At 34.8% G+C, this 17963-nt stretch overlaps 1 protein-coding gene across 1 annotated transcript in view; it reads right to left on the minus strand.

The window, feature by feature from the left end:
- LOC150107419 (gamma-aminobutyric acid receptor subunit beta-like) overlaps window positions 1–17963 on the minus strand; it is a 415258-nt gene that overhangs the window by 337613 nt on the left and 59682 nt on the right. Inside the window, exon 4 of the mRNA XM_090391284.1 lies at window positions 3488–3714. Coding sequence (XP_090247410.1) covers window positions 3488–3714 — 227 coding nt within the window. The remainder of the gene's footprint in view (window positions 1–3487; window positions 3715–17963) is intronic.

Genomic DNA, 17963 nt, shown 5'->3' on the forward strand with positions numbered 1-17963 from the left:
CAAGGTGTACGTGGAGAAAAACTTGGACGGAAACCAACATTTTAATGACGAGCCTTTACATTCGATCCCCCCCCCCCCCCAGCTATACGTTTTATTATTTTAACGATGATTAAGAACCTCGCCACTCCATGGGAATTGTATCCTGGAAAATAATTTTCGTAATGGCTGCGATTTGTTCGGGTTGGAAGAGGGTAGAACACTTTCTTCATTAAGTTAAGCCTATTATTGTTTTTTTTTTTTTTTTTTCAGCTTAAACTTGGCGGTAATATGGAAAGGTCTATCGGTTTAGCATTATTTTTAAGTTTATTTTCTGAACCTACAATGGGATGAAATGTACGGCTAGTTTATGTTGGAGAGGGATATGATAAAATGGTTTTGAATACTCGGTCTTTAGTAGGGATGGAGAGAAAGGAATATATTTCAAGTATACGTCGGTCTGATTAAGTAGAGATTTAACCTAACTTATAGATGTTAGTTGGTCCCAATCTATATACATAACTATTAATAGAGGCAAGGCATGACCCTACAACCCCTTTTCATGGAAGTGACCACTGTCGAATATTATTTTAACGATAAATGAATTCAAAGGACTTGAATTCATTTAAGGACTTGAAATGACTTGAAAGGACTGGTATTTTTAAAAATTAAAAATTTAAATAGATATAGAGATTGCATTGAAAGAAACAATTGGTTTATATATAAATCATTATCAAAAGGGGAAAAAAATTACTGTTTTGACAATGAATGGAATATTTCAAGTACGACAGATATGATTCTGCCAAAATCCTAACCCACTTGAAAAGTCCCCATTAATCCCAGCCTTTTCGTTCCTTCTTTCAACACTGGAAACGTTTCCCAAAGTGTTTTTAGTAGGGAATTCTACTAAAGGAGTTCTTTTATTGAATTCATTGGTGCATATGCAGGAAACGTAACCTCATTCAAAGAAGATTAAATATTATCCGCAATAAGCTGTACTTACTACGGATAATAGAGGAATCTGGAAGAAACAGATTTCTGCCTTATATGCCAATTAGGATAAATAAGTAGTAATAAATACACTTCTGATTTATTGCACATTCTCGAGACTTTTTAACGCCCCTCCCTATATTTCTGAAAGCATATACAGAAATCCCATCTACTTAATAAGGAGCTTAGTCACTCAAGTTTAACTTATCATATTGAGCAAAATTGTCTTTAAGTTACCTCTGATTTTTTTTCCAAAATTTCTTTTGCTATTTAACAAAAATTAATTATCTGATCGGTATAAAGTGTTTGTTTTACCATTTCGTGTCTTTGTCTATAACTGCGACGTCATAATCGTAGATGGGTGATTGGTAGAGCAGACAATTTTATAACAATACAAACAGCAATAGAATAATTTCAGAAATGATACTGACACTATGAAACTGACGTTAGACGTTCTCAAAAATCAGTACACTTATCGAACAAAAAAATAAAAAAGAAAGAAAGAAAATGATTATTTTGCTCGCAAATACATCAATATAATTACCAGTGTTTCTACCATTCCCCCCTCCCCTCCCCTCCCGCCGACTTGTCTGATTAAGTTTAAACAGTTCACTTAACGTCTGAAAGTTCCGTATTTTATTTATTAAATGAAAATTGAATGAGAAATTTATTTGCTAATAAATGGAAATAAAATTATTAACAATAAGACTTTATTCTTATTAAAATTTCAGTTAGTTCATCTCCATAAGAGTGCTATATTATAATGGCAGATTTATTTACTAGCTATTGTATTCTTGTATCAGGAAGGTTCTTCTGCAACAATGGAACTAACACTAGGTTTAAATAAGTGTTTGAATAGAACCATAAACGTTTTCTACGCTAGAGATTTTACCACGAGAATATACAGACTAACAATGGAAGAGATCCTTTTCCAATATGTTTGATTTAGGAAAAGAAAAATTCCTTGCAGTCATTTCTTATTTCAGCGAATCATTTTGTATTATTTTGCAAATCACATACAGACTGAAAGCTAATCACCTCAGGTGATATAAAATTCCATGCACAGCCGAGAGACTTGATTCGTGTTTAGCAATCACGAGTTGTTTCTTTTCATTCAAAGAATAAATTGATTAACGTTTTATAAGTTTGTTGTAAGCTTATTGTACTTATTGTACTTTATTTTGCATTAAACTAAAAAAAAAACAACTTCTGAAATTATCACTATGAATATTAATTCTATATATAAGTAGTTTAAACTACTTATTAGTGAAGGAGATATAGACGTGCATTTCTAGAAAAGTCGTAGATATTTTTCATCATCTTAGAAATAGCAATTATCAAAAGAAATAAAAACCTCATCGTTTATTTCAGAGGTGACAGTTCTAAAACATATTCACAAACAAATTGCCTGTAGAATCCTCAGGATATTGGAGTAACGTTTTTTTTTTTTTTTTTTTAGATATTTTAAGGTATCTTATGGTTGTGTTTCTGTTCAATTTTGAAGTAACCGGAATATAATTGGACTTGTGTATTGGGAATTGAAATCTTGGTTGAATGAAACGCCACATCTCTTATTCAGGTGACTTTATTAACATGGAATAAAGGATTTTCAGTATACAAACCTAGTTATAATTTTCTCCATTTAAAACCTAGTACTTGTTCCCAGTTTAATTTTTTGAAACGTTAGCACAGTTATCGATCGAAAAGCTGTTATTTGCAATATAAATTATTAGTAGTTGTGTTGAAGGGATAATAAAATCGATAATAGTGTTGTAGAGAAGTTGTTTTTGTTGTAATACAAATTTGCGACAATACTACGAGAGCTAAGCAATTTATTTATTACATATTTTTATCTTTAGCTGATTTTATCAGTGGGAATAATTGTCAAGGAGTATTTATCTTCCGATATTAAGAGCAAGAGTATGATTGTTTGAAAAATGCATAGTTGCGTATAGCAGTTTACATCCAATATACGGTACGATTGTAATCCAATTTTACTGTGTGATCTGTAGGAATACAGCAGTTATAACACAGAAAACAAACGTAATATATATGAAAGTGTAATTAACATACACGAAAAGCGATATTAAAGTACAATGGATCGTATTTTTGCCGGTATATGGATAAGATAAATAAATGGTGGCTATTAATTTATTTGAAATATTTTGGAAGACTCTCAACAATATTCATTACGTCTTTTAATAATGACAAATAGCACGTACCCATATTTATACCGTTCTTCTAAGGAATCTTATAAAGTCTGTATATTTTACCAAGTGCTTAAGATAATTACATTATTTACTTTTATTCTTCTGTCTTTCCATCATTACCAAGGAAATAAAAAAAATCAAAACTGGTTTATTGTATAAAAAACATTCTATACTCACTATTTGAACAAACTATATATTCCAATTCGGAATTAAACCTTCCAATACATTTTCTCGAATATTCCTCTTGCCATAATTCACTGAATTCTTCCCACAACAAGTACCCAGAGCTGATATGCGAAAAGGAAAATTACCTCATGCTCCTGAACACTTCGCCTTCTGATCCAATCCTCAAGAAAGTGTTAGGTGTGGTGGCTTGATGAAAATAAGCTGTCTTTTCATTAGCAAAGAACGTATCTGGCACCCAGATAAGATCAGCCACTTCTGCGCCAACCGTTAAGCTTTTTAACCCGGGTTGAGATTTAAATGAAAGTCGATCGTCTGTCCATGCTTGACGGAAATAGAAATCCAGAGTGAAGTCCTACAGAATAGAAATGGTTTCATAAGAAAACGATGGCTAGAGTATGTAAAAAATAATAAAAATACTAATAATAAATTACCTTAATTGATACTGATACACTACTGGATTACAAATTTTCATGGGTGCACATATAAAAAATAATTATCCTCGATCTGTATATATATATATATATATATATATATTTGAAATGAAATACTTCTGCGAATATGACGTAGCATTTTCCAGTGTCTTTAAAATCAAAAACAAACACAGACTGAATTATCATCATCATGCTTATCAAGGATTTAAGCCTAGCATGGCCTGTTCCGGCCTTAGAAGTCATCGTTGAATCATTTAAGAGGACGTCCTGGATTCCTTTTTCCTAATGGCTAGTACGTTAAGGTTTGTTTTGGTAATCTTTCTGTTTTCATTCTTACATAGACTGAAACATAGACTGAATGTGAATGACAATCTCCATTACACTTTCTTCAACGGTTTCCAGAATCAGGCAAATGGCCGTAGAAAATAATATAATTATAATATAATATATTTACATTTTTCACTTTACGTTTATCACATCAATTTGTATGCAATCATGATGTGTAAATTTAATTTAAATTAAACTATGCTTCATTTGTATCATATTTAAACTGATTTTTTTTTATTATGATATGACGGATCTTGAGGTATACCAACAATGAAAAGTGGATCGCGTTAGTAGGAATACAGAACCACTGCTCTACATGGATTATTGGGAAGCGAGGAATTTTTATAAGTTATTTTCAACGAAAAACAAGCCAACTGGTCTTAAACACAAGGAGCAGAAATAAATCTGTTTTTTCAATGGACAGCTGTTAATACACCGATACTGTAGCGTTAATATTTAGTAAGATATTTACAGTAGTAGAAAGCCTGCGCGCTCGCACGCACAAACACGCACACACACACACACATGACTAAGAATATATAAAATAGGAAAGTTTATTACGTTAAAAAGAAAATAAAAAGTTGTTACAAATAGGCTGTGAAAATCACCATTTGTTACCAAGTAATTTGTCATAGAGGATGCAACGAAAAAAATTCAAAATTGAAACGTATTCGATCAATGCAATTATTATTTCTCAGATATAATTGAGTGATTCGTTAGCAAAACGATGCCATTTTCAAAATATCCAGTTCCTTCTTGAACCTTTACGTAGAGAGTGAAGTCGCGTGATTACAACGTCCTTGTTATAAAACCCGGGCAATTATGAATTCAAATGCAGCTGTACCTGCTTATTTTCTTTCATTAATGGACTTCTTTTATCCCCAAAACTCATTGCAATTCACTCTTGGACAATGATGAGGGATGCAGAAGAGCTAATAGTGAACAAGAACGAAGGCTTTACCCTTTCAATATGAGAGAGAGAGAAAAAGAGAGAGAGAGAGAGAGAGAGAGAGATGCTGTATGTTAACCCAGTGGCATACGCCTGGGGACGGTTAATGAGAGCATTTTGAGTCCACACTTTAATGAGTTCAATCATGATCACGGTGACGAAAGAACTCACTTTTATCAGCTCCTGATTAATCTAAAGTTAGTAATGGATATGGGAGCTTGGAAACTCAAAGTATATTAAAAAAAATTAACATTAATGAGTATTACTTTACCAGGAAGGAAAATGGGAATTAATACTACACCGTAACATTTTTTTTAAACTTATAGCCTTGGGAATTATACATCATGACTAATCTATAAAATATTACTTCATATAATCATTTTTGTTAAAGTCTTTCGCGATTTCATCTGTTTACTAGGCTGCATGCATATTCCACGCAGCAGTAGCTAGTGGGAATTCGTCGCTAATTGCTACCAACTGTCAGTGCACAGGAGGTGTGCTAGAATCGACAACATTAGTTGCATTATCGCTTGTCGCTATTGACGATGCCTTTAGGTTAACCTTCATTTGGTAGAAAACGTTTCGTTCTAATCCCTTCTAGCATGCGAAAATTATTATAAGAGCGCTTTTCGGTTGAAGGTAAGTTAACTGGTCTTATATGAAGCTTTCAGGGTTTTTTTCTCCCTTCCGGAATGTAGCATTTTTTTTTCTCTCAAAAGATAGACAGACCAACTAGAAAAACTCACGTAGGCTTAGCATACGCACTGAACAGATATAACAAACAGTTGCCTCATAACATTAGTTTTATCGAATCGGAACAAATCCCACAAATTGTCAATAATTGCCTTTAAATCGTAATCGGAAAGACAAAGACTCAAATTCTGCTAAGAATACCTTTCAGAAAATTCTTAGAGGATCACTTTTAGAGGATTCCCCTCTATAAAACTCGAGTACTTCTTGCAAAGCAGACAGATAATATGGTATCGAACATATAATTAATTCGTATTTTACCTTGTTTTGTGAAAATATTTAACTAATCTCAGTATTATGTAAATTGATCATCATATTTAGATTTATAGTCGAATTTTGTTCAGGCTAGTAGCTCCTTATTTTACTAATAACATTATCGAAATGTACAAAACAAAAGGTAATAAGAAAATCATAAAAACGGATAAAAACGTAATTCTGATTTCTCAAGATAGAAACAAAAAAAAAGCTAACCAAATGGAAATAATTTATTTTTTGAAGAAAATATATTATTATTCGCTTACAAAACATTATTTTGGGTCGATATCGTTGAGTATCTCATTCAAAAGCACAATAGGATTATTTATTACGAATATCAGAAAAGAAAAACGTCGTAGAAAATCTTCGGTTAATCTAACCGTTCAATGACTTTATTTCGAGGGGAAAAAAAAAGAAAAAGAATTTTGCATTTTGCTAATTTAACAAGAGACAGAAAAAAGCTTTGGAAGTTCCATTTAGTTTTATACTTATGAATATACACCGGAACACACATTTAATCTGTGTTGTTCCCAGGTCCATAATTATATCAACTAATGCTATGCCTCCTCTTCTTCTAAATGTGAATATTCCGTGATGGGTCTCCTCTCATCAAATCCATTGCTCTGCTTGTCATTTATCCATTTAGAAATACAACAATCCAACTTTATTCGTAGGCAATCTTGTTAAAAGAAAATTGATTTCAAAGACAACTTCGATTTAGATTTCAACAAATTATAAAGAAAACAGAATATATCGTTAAGAAAAGGCCTTCCAAATAACATTGTTGGTGTGGAAAGGGAGGGGGGGGTTGGTAGGAGAACAACTTTATAATCGTCATCTCTTCAGAGTTTAGATAAGGTATTAATAGTTCGTGTACACGCAAAGCTAAATCATGCAAACGACAGACACTAAATTCTTAATGTCTGTCACTTAAACAATTGGAGGAATTTGGTTTTCGTTCCGAATTACTGTTCAAAAATTGAAAATTACTATAATGAAGTTTTGGTAGTTCTTTATCGACAAGATGAGAACATATTTATTTCTAACTTTGCTTTAAATAACTGGAAAGAGAAAACTAAGTCCTCATTAATGAGGACTTATGAAACAAACTCATTTCATAAATGGGCTGGCTTTCTGGTAGTGATTTATTGGTACGATATGGAAGAGAATAAATAATTTAATAATGGGTTTAGACCATTCCACTTAGTTGAGATGACCAGAGTTCGAATCTTGCCATAGAAATAGTGAATACATTTAGGTTTTTCCAGCTTGAATGAGTTGATGGATGTAAGATTGGCTTTCCTTGCGCCGTATAATATAACAAATAATTTTAGGCGATTTGTTATAATATAATATAACAAATCGCCTAAGGATTTCTCAAAGAACAAGCACTTTAAGAAAGGGACATCTTTTTGAGCAGCCATTTTTTAAATCGATGCTGATTCTTCGAAGTGGACTCGCACCCGCTCCTGATGTCTGATACATACTCTCTTATTTCATTTTTTGTAATATTTTAGCTTCTTTAAGTAACACTGCAGAAATCGTTTTCAGAAAACAGAAGATTTGATGGCAATTTCTAAATTAATTACTTATTTCTAAACACGGCGCTGAAATGTAAAACTAAAGATCGTATGCATTAACTTAAAATATATACAAAGAGAAAAAAAAAGCTTATATTATAGGAGTATTAACTTGCAATTTTTTTTCTTTGTGGTTCTCCGGACATTTTAGATGTTACGTTAAATCTCAATAAATGACATTCTCGGCATTTCTGATACTCTTATTTAATATTCTACTCACGGAAAGTACAAAGAAAAAGAAAGCGATTCAAATTGCTCGTATGCCACTCCCGTTACTTAAACATTTCCCTTTTAAATGTAGGGTTAGAAAAGGAAGGAAATTAGCTTGTTTTCACTTTTCACATCTTTAAGACTGACAGCAAGAGCTCGTAAAGCCATGTGCGGAAATTTAATGGGAAATTAGAATTTAATTTTAACCGAAGTAAATATAGCCTAGCAAGAAATGTTATGAAAAGGCACACATTGGAGATGAAGTAATTCAGGCGTGGCAACAAAAATTTGGAAAGGGTACAAATTGATCATTTTTCTCGTATATATATCCTGAGATATATTTATAGTTATAATGTCGCTATGTGCTTTCACTGAAAATAAAACATCGCTATGCATGGATTAACGTAAGTCTGTAGACTTTCACTTCTTGATCAATGAAGGCAGATGGGAATTCATTACCGACTGAGTGACCCCCAAAAGATGACTCTACCTGATATACAGTGTATAGCACATACAGATAACCGGTGACAATTTTTGTTGCGTAATATTCCATATATTAACAGTGGCCGTAAGTTATCAGTAATGCCCGTAATCATCGACCAAGACAATGCTGCCCATCTAATATCATAACGCTCCATAAAACAAGTTTATGCAATGAACCTGGCATTACAAAATTAATGGTAGTAAACATTTTTTGCCTTGAAAATCTTTCTTTATCGTATTGTTGTCATTGCATGAAGTTTAGGTTTAAATAAATTATTTGTTGTTAATGTTGAAATGTACAGATACTGGCCACCGAATTAGAAACTTTTATTTTACGTATAGGCATGCGACTATCAATACCGACCCTCTTAAATTCCGTGCGCAAAGTTCGGTGAAATGTGGGTTCGGGAACAGCCTTGATTAAATGCTTCGGTCAATTGCTGCAAACAGCAAGTTCCGTTTATCTGTACAAACTTTCTCAGACTGGCAGTCTCGTTCCTGACAGTCTTAGGACTACAGTAGACAAGAATTTGGATTATTTTTCCACTGATTAAACGGTGTTTAATCCATGGAAATCAGCTCTACTGTTTTCAAATCATGGCTCCTTATTGAAGACGGGTATCTACAATAAGCCTTTTACCCCAAAAGATTCTTTGTGTTTCCCATTGTCATCAACATCATTGATAATTACTGACCACCAGTATTCTTAATTAGCTATCTAGATCATATGGTGACGCACGTGACCAAGTATTTTGCATATACGCTGAATGAAGAAAAAAGTTTTATTAAATTCGTATCTCTTTTACAGATAAATCAGATACTAATGAAAACTTAGATTTTGATAAACATTTGTTTTCATTAAAACACTTTTTTACAACATTTAGTTTTAAAATTCTTCATCGAGAGCTTATAAAAATCCTCATCTAAAAATCAAAGAAAAAAAATGCTCATTAAAATGCTCATGGAAAATCACTAAAATCCCTCCATAAAAGACTAAACGACAATTTAAACTTCGTCAAAATTCTACATTAGAACTTTATAAAAATCATGATCAAAAATTAATAAATAAATTGCAGCACTTTTCTGTCCTATTCAACGAGAAGCAAAAAAGAACTACTAAAAAGCCGAAGAAGGTAGATAGAGAAAGAGAGAGAGAGAGAGAGTTAATATCACTTTGGTCCGACTCCATTATTGGAAGGCATCATCATCCTGAGCATTTTGAACTGTCAGAAATGAACGTGTTTCTCATAGATTGTCAACTTCGGTTTCGCACACATAAAATCAGAGAGACGTTCACTTTTTTTGACTTCCTCCCAGAAACCGGGAACAAAATGACAAATCCTGGCAGAACCTGCATTATGTTTGCTGTTTACGATTTTGCTCTTCGAGTGGGGTTGTCCGTTTCACTTAAATCTCAAAAAGAACTTCTGTAAAACAAAGCCGACAAGTTTCTTGCAACGCCACAAGATCAATCACGTAGACGCTGAGACTGCTGCCAAATGTCCTACTAGTGAACTACGTGATTCAATTGTAGTGTGCATTTAAGGCCAAATAGGCACGTTTTATTTTGTACCAGACCATTCTTTTTTAAGACATTCCACAACTAATTGAATTTTGATTTTTACCCGCGATCTTATTATTTAATTATGTTAATACTCTACCAGCCACTAGATATACGATCGACTGACACACACACACACACACACACACACACACACACACACACACACACACACACACACACACACACACACACACACACACACACACACACACACACACACACACACACACACTCGTAAAGTGTACATTTCGATTAATCTAAAATATTACTAATACTACTGTCCCCATTGTATTATGTATTTTCAACAGAATTATTAACCGTTTCTTACACCGAAGTGGAAACACCGTATGATCAACCAGAAATTCTGATTGATCATACTGCTATTGAGTATTGAACTATAACATATATCGTTGTAGTTATTTCGTTTTTTTTTTCGTCGCTTTCAGTCGTTTCCGAAGGTAGGTGACTTTGTAGGCATTGCTCACAGAGTGTTCCTGATGAGAATTTTACAGGGTAGTTCACCATTGCTTTTCGCAACCGCCCCGATTTTATCCGGGCTTGAGATCGGCATATGTCTTGGACGTATTCATGATTGAATTCATATGTGTTCACGGGACCGGTTTGCCTGTTTTGAGAGACGCGAAAAAAATAAAAAAAAACCCTACCTCCGTATGAACCGGTCAAATCGTCTTTAGTCGAAAAAGTCCAAATAACGGTTCCTCAAGACACTGACGGGAATCGAAATCGGTCTTTTCCACCAAAGGGCTTCGTCTAGACTGACTGAGCTATGGAGGTTCTCTAAATTAATTGTAAATAGAGGAAATGTACTTAATATTATGATATTATTTATATTGTTATAATGATATAAATATTTTTTAACTTAATTCTTAAACCACTGGGCGATGATAAAGCTTAGCTGTTGAGTCTGTCCGCATTTTAGAAGTTTGCAACAGCAACGGTTTGACAGATTTTATAAACAACGTTTGCTATTTTGTGCCGAATAAAAACGCATAAGTTCAGAAAGCGAATGTCGTCTATTTGTACCCCAAAATAGTGTTTTATGTCTTAGGAAAACAAATGTTAAAAGGTTAAGTTGAAAAAATTGGCGATCAAAGAATTTTGGAAGAATGAAAGAAAAATGAAATAATATATATATATTTCTGTATTAATATGCATATGAAATACTTATACTTTCAATAGGGAATTCTATAAAGAATTTCGTCGTGTTCCTTTGGAAAACTATTCTTTGAGAATCGTATGCATTTAATTGTTAATCATGCAGAATTGGAAAGTTAGCTTGAAGATTATTATTTTTGTACATATTACATTCTCCACATCATCAGTATATGTTTTAAATATCTTTAATTCAAGAATATGTGATTAAATTGTAATTAACAGAGTAATGATTGTATGGAATCACTGGAAGATCGATTACGCTTTAATATTTGAAATTAAATTACTGCTGGTTTGCTATTATTATTTCACTTGCCATACTGTTTTAGATGATGTCTCTCAGCAATTTTACTCTGATGATAACCGATTCACTCGAGTAGTGAGAAATATTAAAAATATTATTTGTGAAAGTTACCTGCATTTATATATATATATAAAAGGCCACTGTTTAGTGGAAGAAAATGACTATCACCTTCTATCACGAACCACCTTGATTATGAAGGACTTTGGAGACTTCATGCAAAAGAGGATACGCAAATGATAAGGATCGTATTATGGACAGAGGACTGAATGCTCTTTATACAGGCTTCATGTGCTCATTTAAAGAGGTAGGGAATGCGTGCAGTATCACCTCAAAATGCATGCATGTATGAAGTGAAAACACAACCAATTTTTGTGATACTGCAGGTATACGCAATTCCCCAACATACACCGTATAAACACACACACACACACACACACACACACACACACACACACACACACACACACACACACACACACACACACACACACACACACACACACACACACACACACACACACACACACACACACACACACACACACACACAAATGATTTTACTACTATTTACATACTATTTACAAAATCCAACCTCCTTTTTTCCCAGCTAAAACTCAACTTGAATTGACGATTAATTTTACATTTTACATTCGAATTGCATTTTATGTGATTCTTTTTTGCTACATCAATTTGCACATGCGCATTCATGGGAACAGATATTCCACTCTCTTGACATCTAGAAACTCGCCTGGTTTGTATCTCAAAATTTTCTGGTCCACTCCGTTCCACATATTTGATGTGTGCGCCATTCATACAGCTTTCAAAATCACTTTCTCTTCTTTGATTTCAAACTCATGTCCGTGAAGCTTGATTGTCTGCTGTCCATTTACCCAAACAGTGAGGTTATCTTTCTTTGGAACGTGCCTGAATATCTCCAGCAAATGATTTCCCCTTTTTCATTTCCATGGATACAGCTGCAAGAGTCGCTGAAATATTTGCTCTGAGCAATCACTTAACACACATTACTCATTTACACACCAGAATATCAAATAACAGTTGCGACTATCCCAAAACAGATGATCTTTTTCTCACCAACCCTTCTAGTAAGTACATCACAAATATAATCTGTCATCACGGATATATATCTCTAACTCAATCCATACCTTCGTGCAAGTTTCCTCCCTTAAGAAGTGTCTTATATCATCCAATACCAGCCTTTAGCCTGATGTCGTTGTTTATGCTATTTTACTTTGGTAGATTAACTTCGTAATTCCCACTCTTTTCTTCATAGTTAAATCATTCTTTCTTCCCTCCCATTTCAAACATCTCCGATACAATTATCCAAATAGCCATTTTGGAATGGAATGGCTGATTCTATTCCAAAATCCACGTATTATCGTGGATTTTGGAATAGAATGTGAAATATGTTGAATACATATTTCACATATTTCACTGAGAAATATGTTGAATACATCTCACACACTTTGTGAGATATTTTGAATATATTGGGGAAAAAAACCTCCAGTTACAATTACAGCTTACACTTTAGCCCTTTTTTCAAAATAACTTGAGTTTAATTATTGCGCATGTGCGCTCTCACTCCTCATTCAAATTAAAAATTTAAAGAGCCAAATCTATTTTCTCCTCCAACTCCTGCACAGAACATCCAAGCATATCAATTTCTGTCATGCTAAAACATTTCCATACGGACATTTCCATACAGCCAGTCCACACGTACGATAGTATCTTCTTTAAGATGCGCTTCGCTAGATGAGAACGAATTATCGTCTTGTAAAAAAATTGTCTCCCCTATCCTATTGCCCACATACGGACAAACATAAGGATCTTATTACACACAATCCAGGAGCTTGTCTTTATAAGTTGCAGCATTCACGGTTCCGCTGGGAAGCGCATACAGGTCAGAGTGTCCACCCAAAGAGATGCGTTCCCAAATTATCACACTTCCTCCCCCATAAGTTTGTCCCTTTCGCGGACATTAGATGGATGATAACGTGTCCTTGATTCTCTTCGGATCAGAGCACGCCTGGTATCGCTTTTTAGAGCAAATCGAGACTCGTCTGTAAACAAACCTGTCCCCATTGGTCTTGGATCCAGTTGACGTAGAACCTGGCATATTTCAAAACATTCTCTTTTGGAGATAGGGACACGCTGACTACCGTCGCCTAGCTAGCATAGATTATCTTCGTAAAGCCTTCTCTGTACCATGGAAGGAGATATCAATGTTCCTGTATCCCCCGCGAGATCAAATCGAGGCTGATTCCAGGTAGCACATCTATTCCGGTCAGCAGATAATTGGAGATATCAGTCACCCACTGAGGTTGCAGCCAGCTTTCCTTCATTTGTATTTCTGGAATGCTGTTTGTTACTGTTTAAAATTGGTTCTTCAGTCTGTGAACCACTGAACGACTGGCATGCAACCATCTGGCTACCTCCGCCTGACTTTGGGTGGCCTTCCGATGCCTCTCCTAAATTCATCGGCCAAATGATGTCTTGCAGCAAGACACGAAATGGAAAACCACTCCATAACTCTCGCTTTTATGTCGTGGCTCATTTGGATGCACCGCTGACAACGCAACTCTATGATAACCAGAATCATAGTCACTTTTTTGCGTAATGTGAAACTGACTTTCGTAAGTTTTTCCTTTCTCTCCTGAGTTATTGCGATTTTTCTCTTTGTTCCTTCATTTATGGAAACCATAGTATGTTATTCTAACAGTTTTCTTTCAACCCATTATAACTGGATGACTGATTTTATGTCCAGTCATTAACCGCATAGAACGAGCCTCCGTAGCTAAGATGCCTTTAGGTTGGAAAGATCTTGGTTTAAAACCAGCCTGGGAAGAAACAAAAAAAAATAAATATTTTTAATACGATTTGTAAGAAAACGGGAATTCTCATACAAATGCTGTTGGGGATTTTCTCCATAAAACTCGAATTTTTAATGCCCAAAAGGGCAAGCTGTCTGAAGGCAATTCACAAGCATTACACACCGATAGGTTGTGGGTTTGAATCGTACGTGGGCATGGATATTTGTAAAATCTTGCTGGGAACGATATTGCTTAGTTCCTTGAGGTTATAAGGCTTGTTTCTTATAAAAAATAACTAACAAAAATTCAAATAAATCATTAAAGGTACCAGAGTTGACGTAAATTATCAATAGTATTGTAACCCCCCCCCCATCAAAAAGTATAAAGACTACCACATCATTATACTCAATTAACTTTGCAATTATGCATTATTTAGGTCCAGAGATCTTCGTTTACGCTAATCTATAGACGATAGCTTATTCATTTCCACTGCATATTGAAAAGTCTCCCGTTTGTTTGAATTTCGGATTATATACTTTTTTCATTTATAAAGAGAAATATAAGTAATTCACTATTACCAGATGGACGAGAGTTTAAATTATTAACGAAGTATAATTCATGACGAAGGAAATGCTTCCGCTGTAACCATTGTTCTTTCAACCGAAAACACATCTCAGTTTTAAATGCATTCATGCAAGCACGAAACTAAAAAATCACCATATTTTCCTACCTATTGTTACTACACAAGAAAAAAAAATCAAGGACACGACGTCTTAGAATTTTTAAAATTAATTTTCTTTGTGCTTTCCTGCGCCTCCAGAACTTGGCACTTGAATATATTCAGAACTGTTCCAGCAATCTTAAACCTGCAGGTCTCCAATATGAATTTCTGCTTATTTTTTCCTGTTGTATGGACAGCTCAGATATTCTCTGCCTCTTAACGTTGTTATTTTTGACGAAATCTCTCTTTTTATGAAGATTCTGTTAATTGGTTTTCTTTTGTTTGACAGTACCCATGGTTATATTGCTATCACCAACCCCATTGCCCCCTGAACTCTTTGTTCTCGGGTGAATAGGCAAAAATGAAGAACCTTTCCCCCCCTTCTTTAAATGGTTATGGTCAGTCAGCTCGGTTAATTAGGTTATTCCGTGCCCTACAATGAGGCTCTTTAGGTTGAATTTTTCAGGATGCTCATTCTTATATAATATTATCACTACTTTAACAGGAGAAGGGAATAAAAAAAAGAAACAAAAGAAAAAGGTCACATTTGCTATCTTTCTCTATGGCTGCTTGCTCTACATCCATGCTTATACCCGCACACCATGCCGGGCTAAGAGAACATCTAGAACACACCGAGTCTTCTTATTAAACTAATGGAACTAAATACTGTCATTTAAATTTCCATTGTCTGAGTGCGCTAATTATTTCCTGGTTTTCCTCAAAGTGGTGAAATAGGCACTTGCGCTTGTCTTCATTAAAACGTGGAGAAGAAGGGGCCTCTGATTCTCATACTTACTCAAGAACCAAAGCGTCATGCAGTATTAAACTGAAGAGATTTGAGATTCAAGTGAATATTTGACAATACTTTGCCTTTGTCTCTTTTCTGTTTATCATTAAAAATCCCATTTCTTGAAAGCAATCCCACCACACACACTTATCCTCTTAAACGCATTCCACAAAACTTTATTCGTAGTAATTTTGCTAAAGAAATGTTTTATTGGAGCTTCTTGGCTTTGTCGGCATCGACAATGATCTTTAGTTAGAATACCAGGGTGCGAAGATCCTTTATTTAATGTGCATTACAAATTAGAAATTTGTAATGCACATTAGATCCAACATTATTCTCCTTTTTCAGTTATAAATATATTTAGAGAATTATTCCGATATCTGTACGAGGATATGAGTATTCATTTAAAAGATTTTTAAGTTTTTAAGTGCTTAAGAAGCTATTTTCCTCCTATATTAGTTTATTTAGCGTATGGCTCACACATGAAAAGTTACATTACATTAATCCTTAATATACTGTATATGGACATATTAATAGACATATGTACAATAAGAAGACATAACACAATCATAAAAGAGACACTCAAGAATAGGCTACAACTGAACGTCTAGGTTGATTATCTCGACTGCCCTTAGTGTAGCATGGATGAAATCTGACAGGTTTTCACTGCATGCACGTTGGACACATTCTGCTGTAATATGATTAATTGTCTTACGGGGTGATCCACAGTCGCACCTGGGTGAGGCAATCATGCCCCATTTGTAAAGGTGGTCTTCGTGCGGATTCGGTTAAGGGCAGACCAAGTTTTCCGAGGTAGGTCAAAACCCGAAGGTATCTATGTTGGGTTCACTAATTCATGGAAGGTCCCTGTTGAAGTGTTACACCAGGACTCTTTCCACTTCTCTTTCATGTTGAAGCTTGTCTCTGCAAGATTTTTTGCTGTTAAGATTGGAGGGTGCCTTGACTTTAGCCTGTTTATTTCTAGGGGTGGGATGTCTTCATGGATTGGAAGATTTTGGATTTCCATGATTTTGCTGTATTCATGTAGAAGAGTTGGATGTGTGGAGGTGGGATGTTGCTTAGCACTGGAAGCCAGCAGATTGGGGTTGATTTTACAGTTACAGAAATAAGGCGCATAGTGGAGTTAAGCTGAGCATCAAGCAAATACACGTGGGAGCTGTTTAGCCATTCGGGTGAGCAATATCAGCTGCAGTGTAAACGAGGCCAAAGCAGTGCAGAGAAGCGTTGTTACTGAGGCACTCCATGGATGCTGTGTTAAAGAGGTGTAGTTTAAAAGACAGAGTTGTATCCAGAGTGACGCCCAGATATTCCGGGAATCTGTTGTAGCGTAGCCATTTGTGGTTGAAGTAGACCATCAGTTCTTTGTTAGCCTGGTTATTGTTCAGATGGAAACATGAAACTTCTGTTTTGCTAGGTCAGCATAATCTTCATTTGCTGAAGTATTAATCTAGGACTGAAAGGCCGTTTGTTTGTGTTTCTTCCATTGTAGTAAAATTGGTGTGTCTAGTGGCCAGAGCAATGTCATCAGCTGTAGCAGGTTTGTCAGGGATGTGACGACAGTTTTCAGAAAAAATAGGAAAATATCAATAATCGACATTTCAATTGCGAACAATTTCAATTTGAATCTGCTCGTGAGTAAACAGTTACAATACCTCGCTAATAATTATCTGAAATAATAATTCTTCAGTGATTTGATTTAAATTATGAATTTGGTAATTATTATAATTTTCATTTCAATTGGACAATTCTAATGGACTACAGCGCATGTTGTAAAAGAGCTTTGCTACATTCTTTCTGGATTGAATGGATGAAAATCTAATGTTCAAATCGTTTGCAATGGTTCCAAATGAAGCCAGGAAAAAGCACATCGAGAGTGTAGAAATGAATGAGAAATAAGACGACTTGCCATAAAAGCAAAAAGGTCTTTGAAACAACAGCGCATTTTTTAAAGTAAAACCAATCAATAAAGTTCATTGTTATTTGAATCTGTCAGCTACATGAAAAATTTGTTACTGAGGCACTCCATGGATGCTGTGTTAAAGAGGTGTAGTTTAAAAGACAGAGTTGTATCCAGAGTGACGCCCAGATATTCCGGGAATCTGTTGTAGCGTAGCCATTTGTGGTTGAAGTAGACCATCAGTTCTTTGTTAGCCTGGTTATTGTTCAGATGGAAACATGAAACTTCTGTTTTGCTAGGTCAGCATAATCTTCATTTGCT

This window comes from Typopeltis vanoorti, chromosome 4 (assembly GCF_054136105.1).
Source record: "Typopeltis vanoorti isolate ZY-2024b chromosome 4, IOZ_Tvanoo_1.0, whole genome shotgun sequence".
NCBI classification, from domain to species: domain Eukaryota; kingdom Metazoa; phylum Arthropoda; class Arachnida; order Uropygi; family Thelyphonidae; genus Typopeltis; species Typopeltis vanoorti.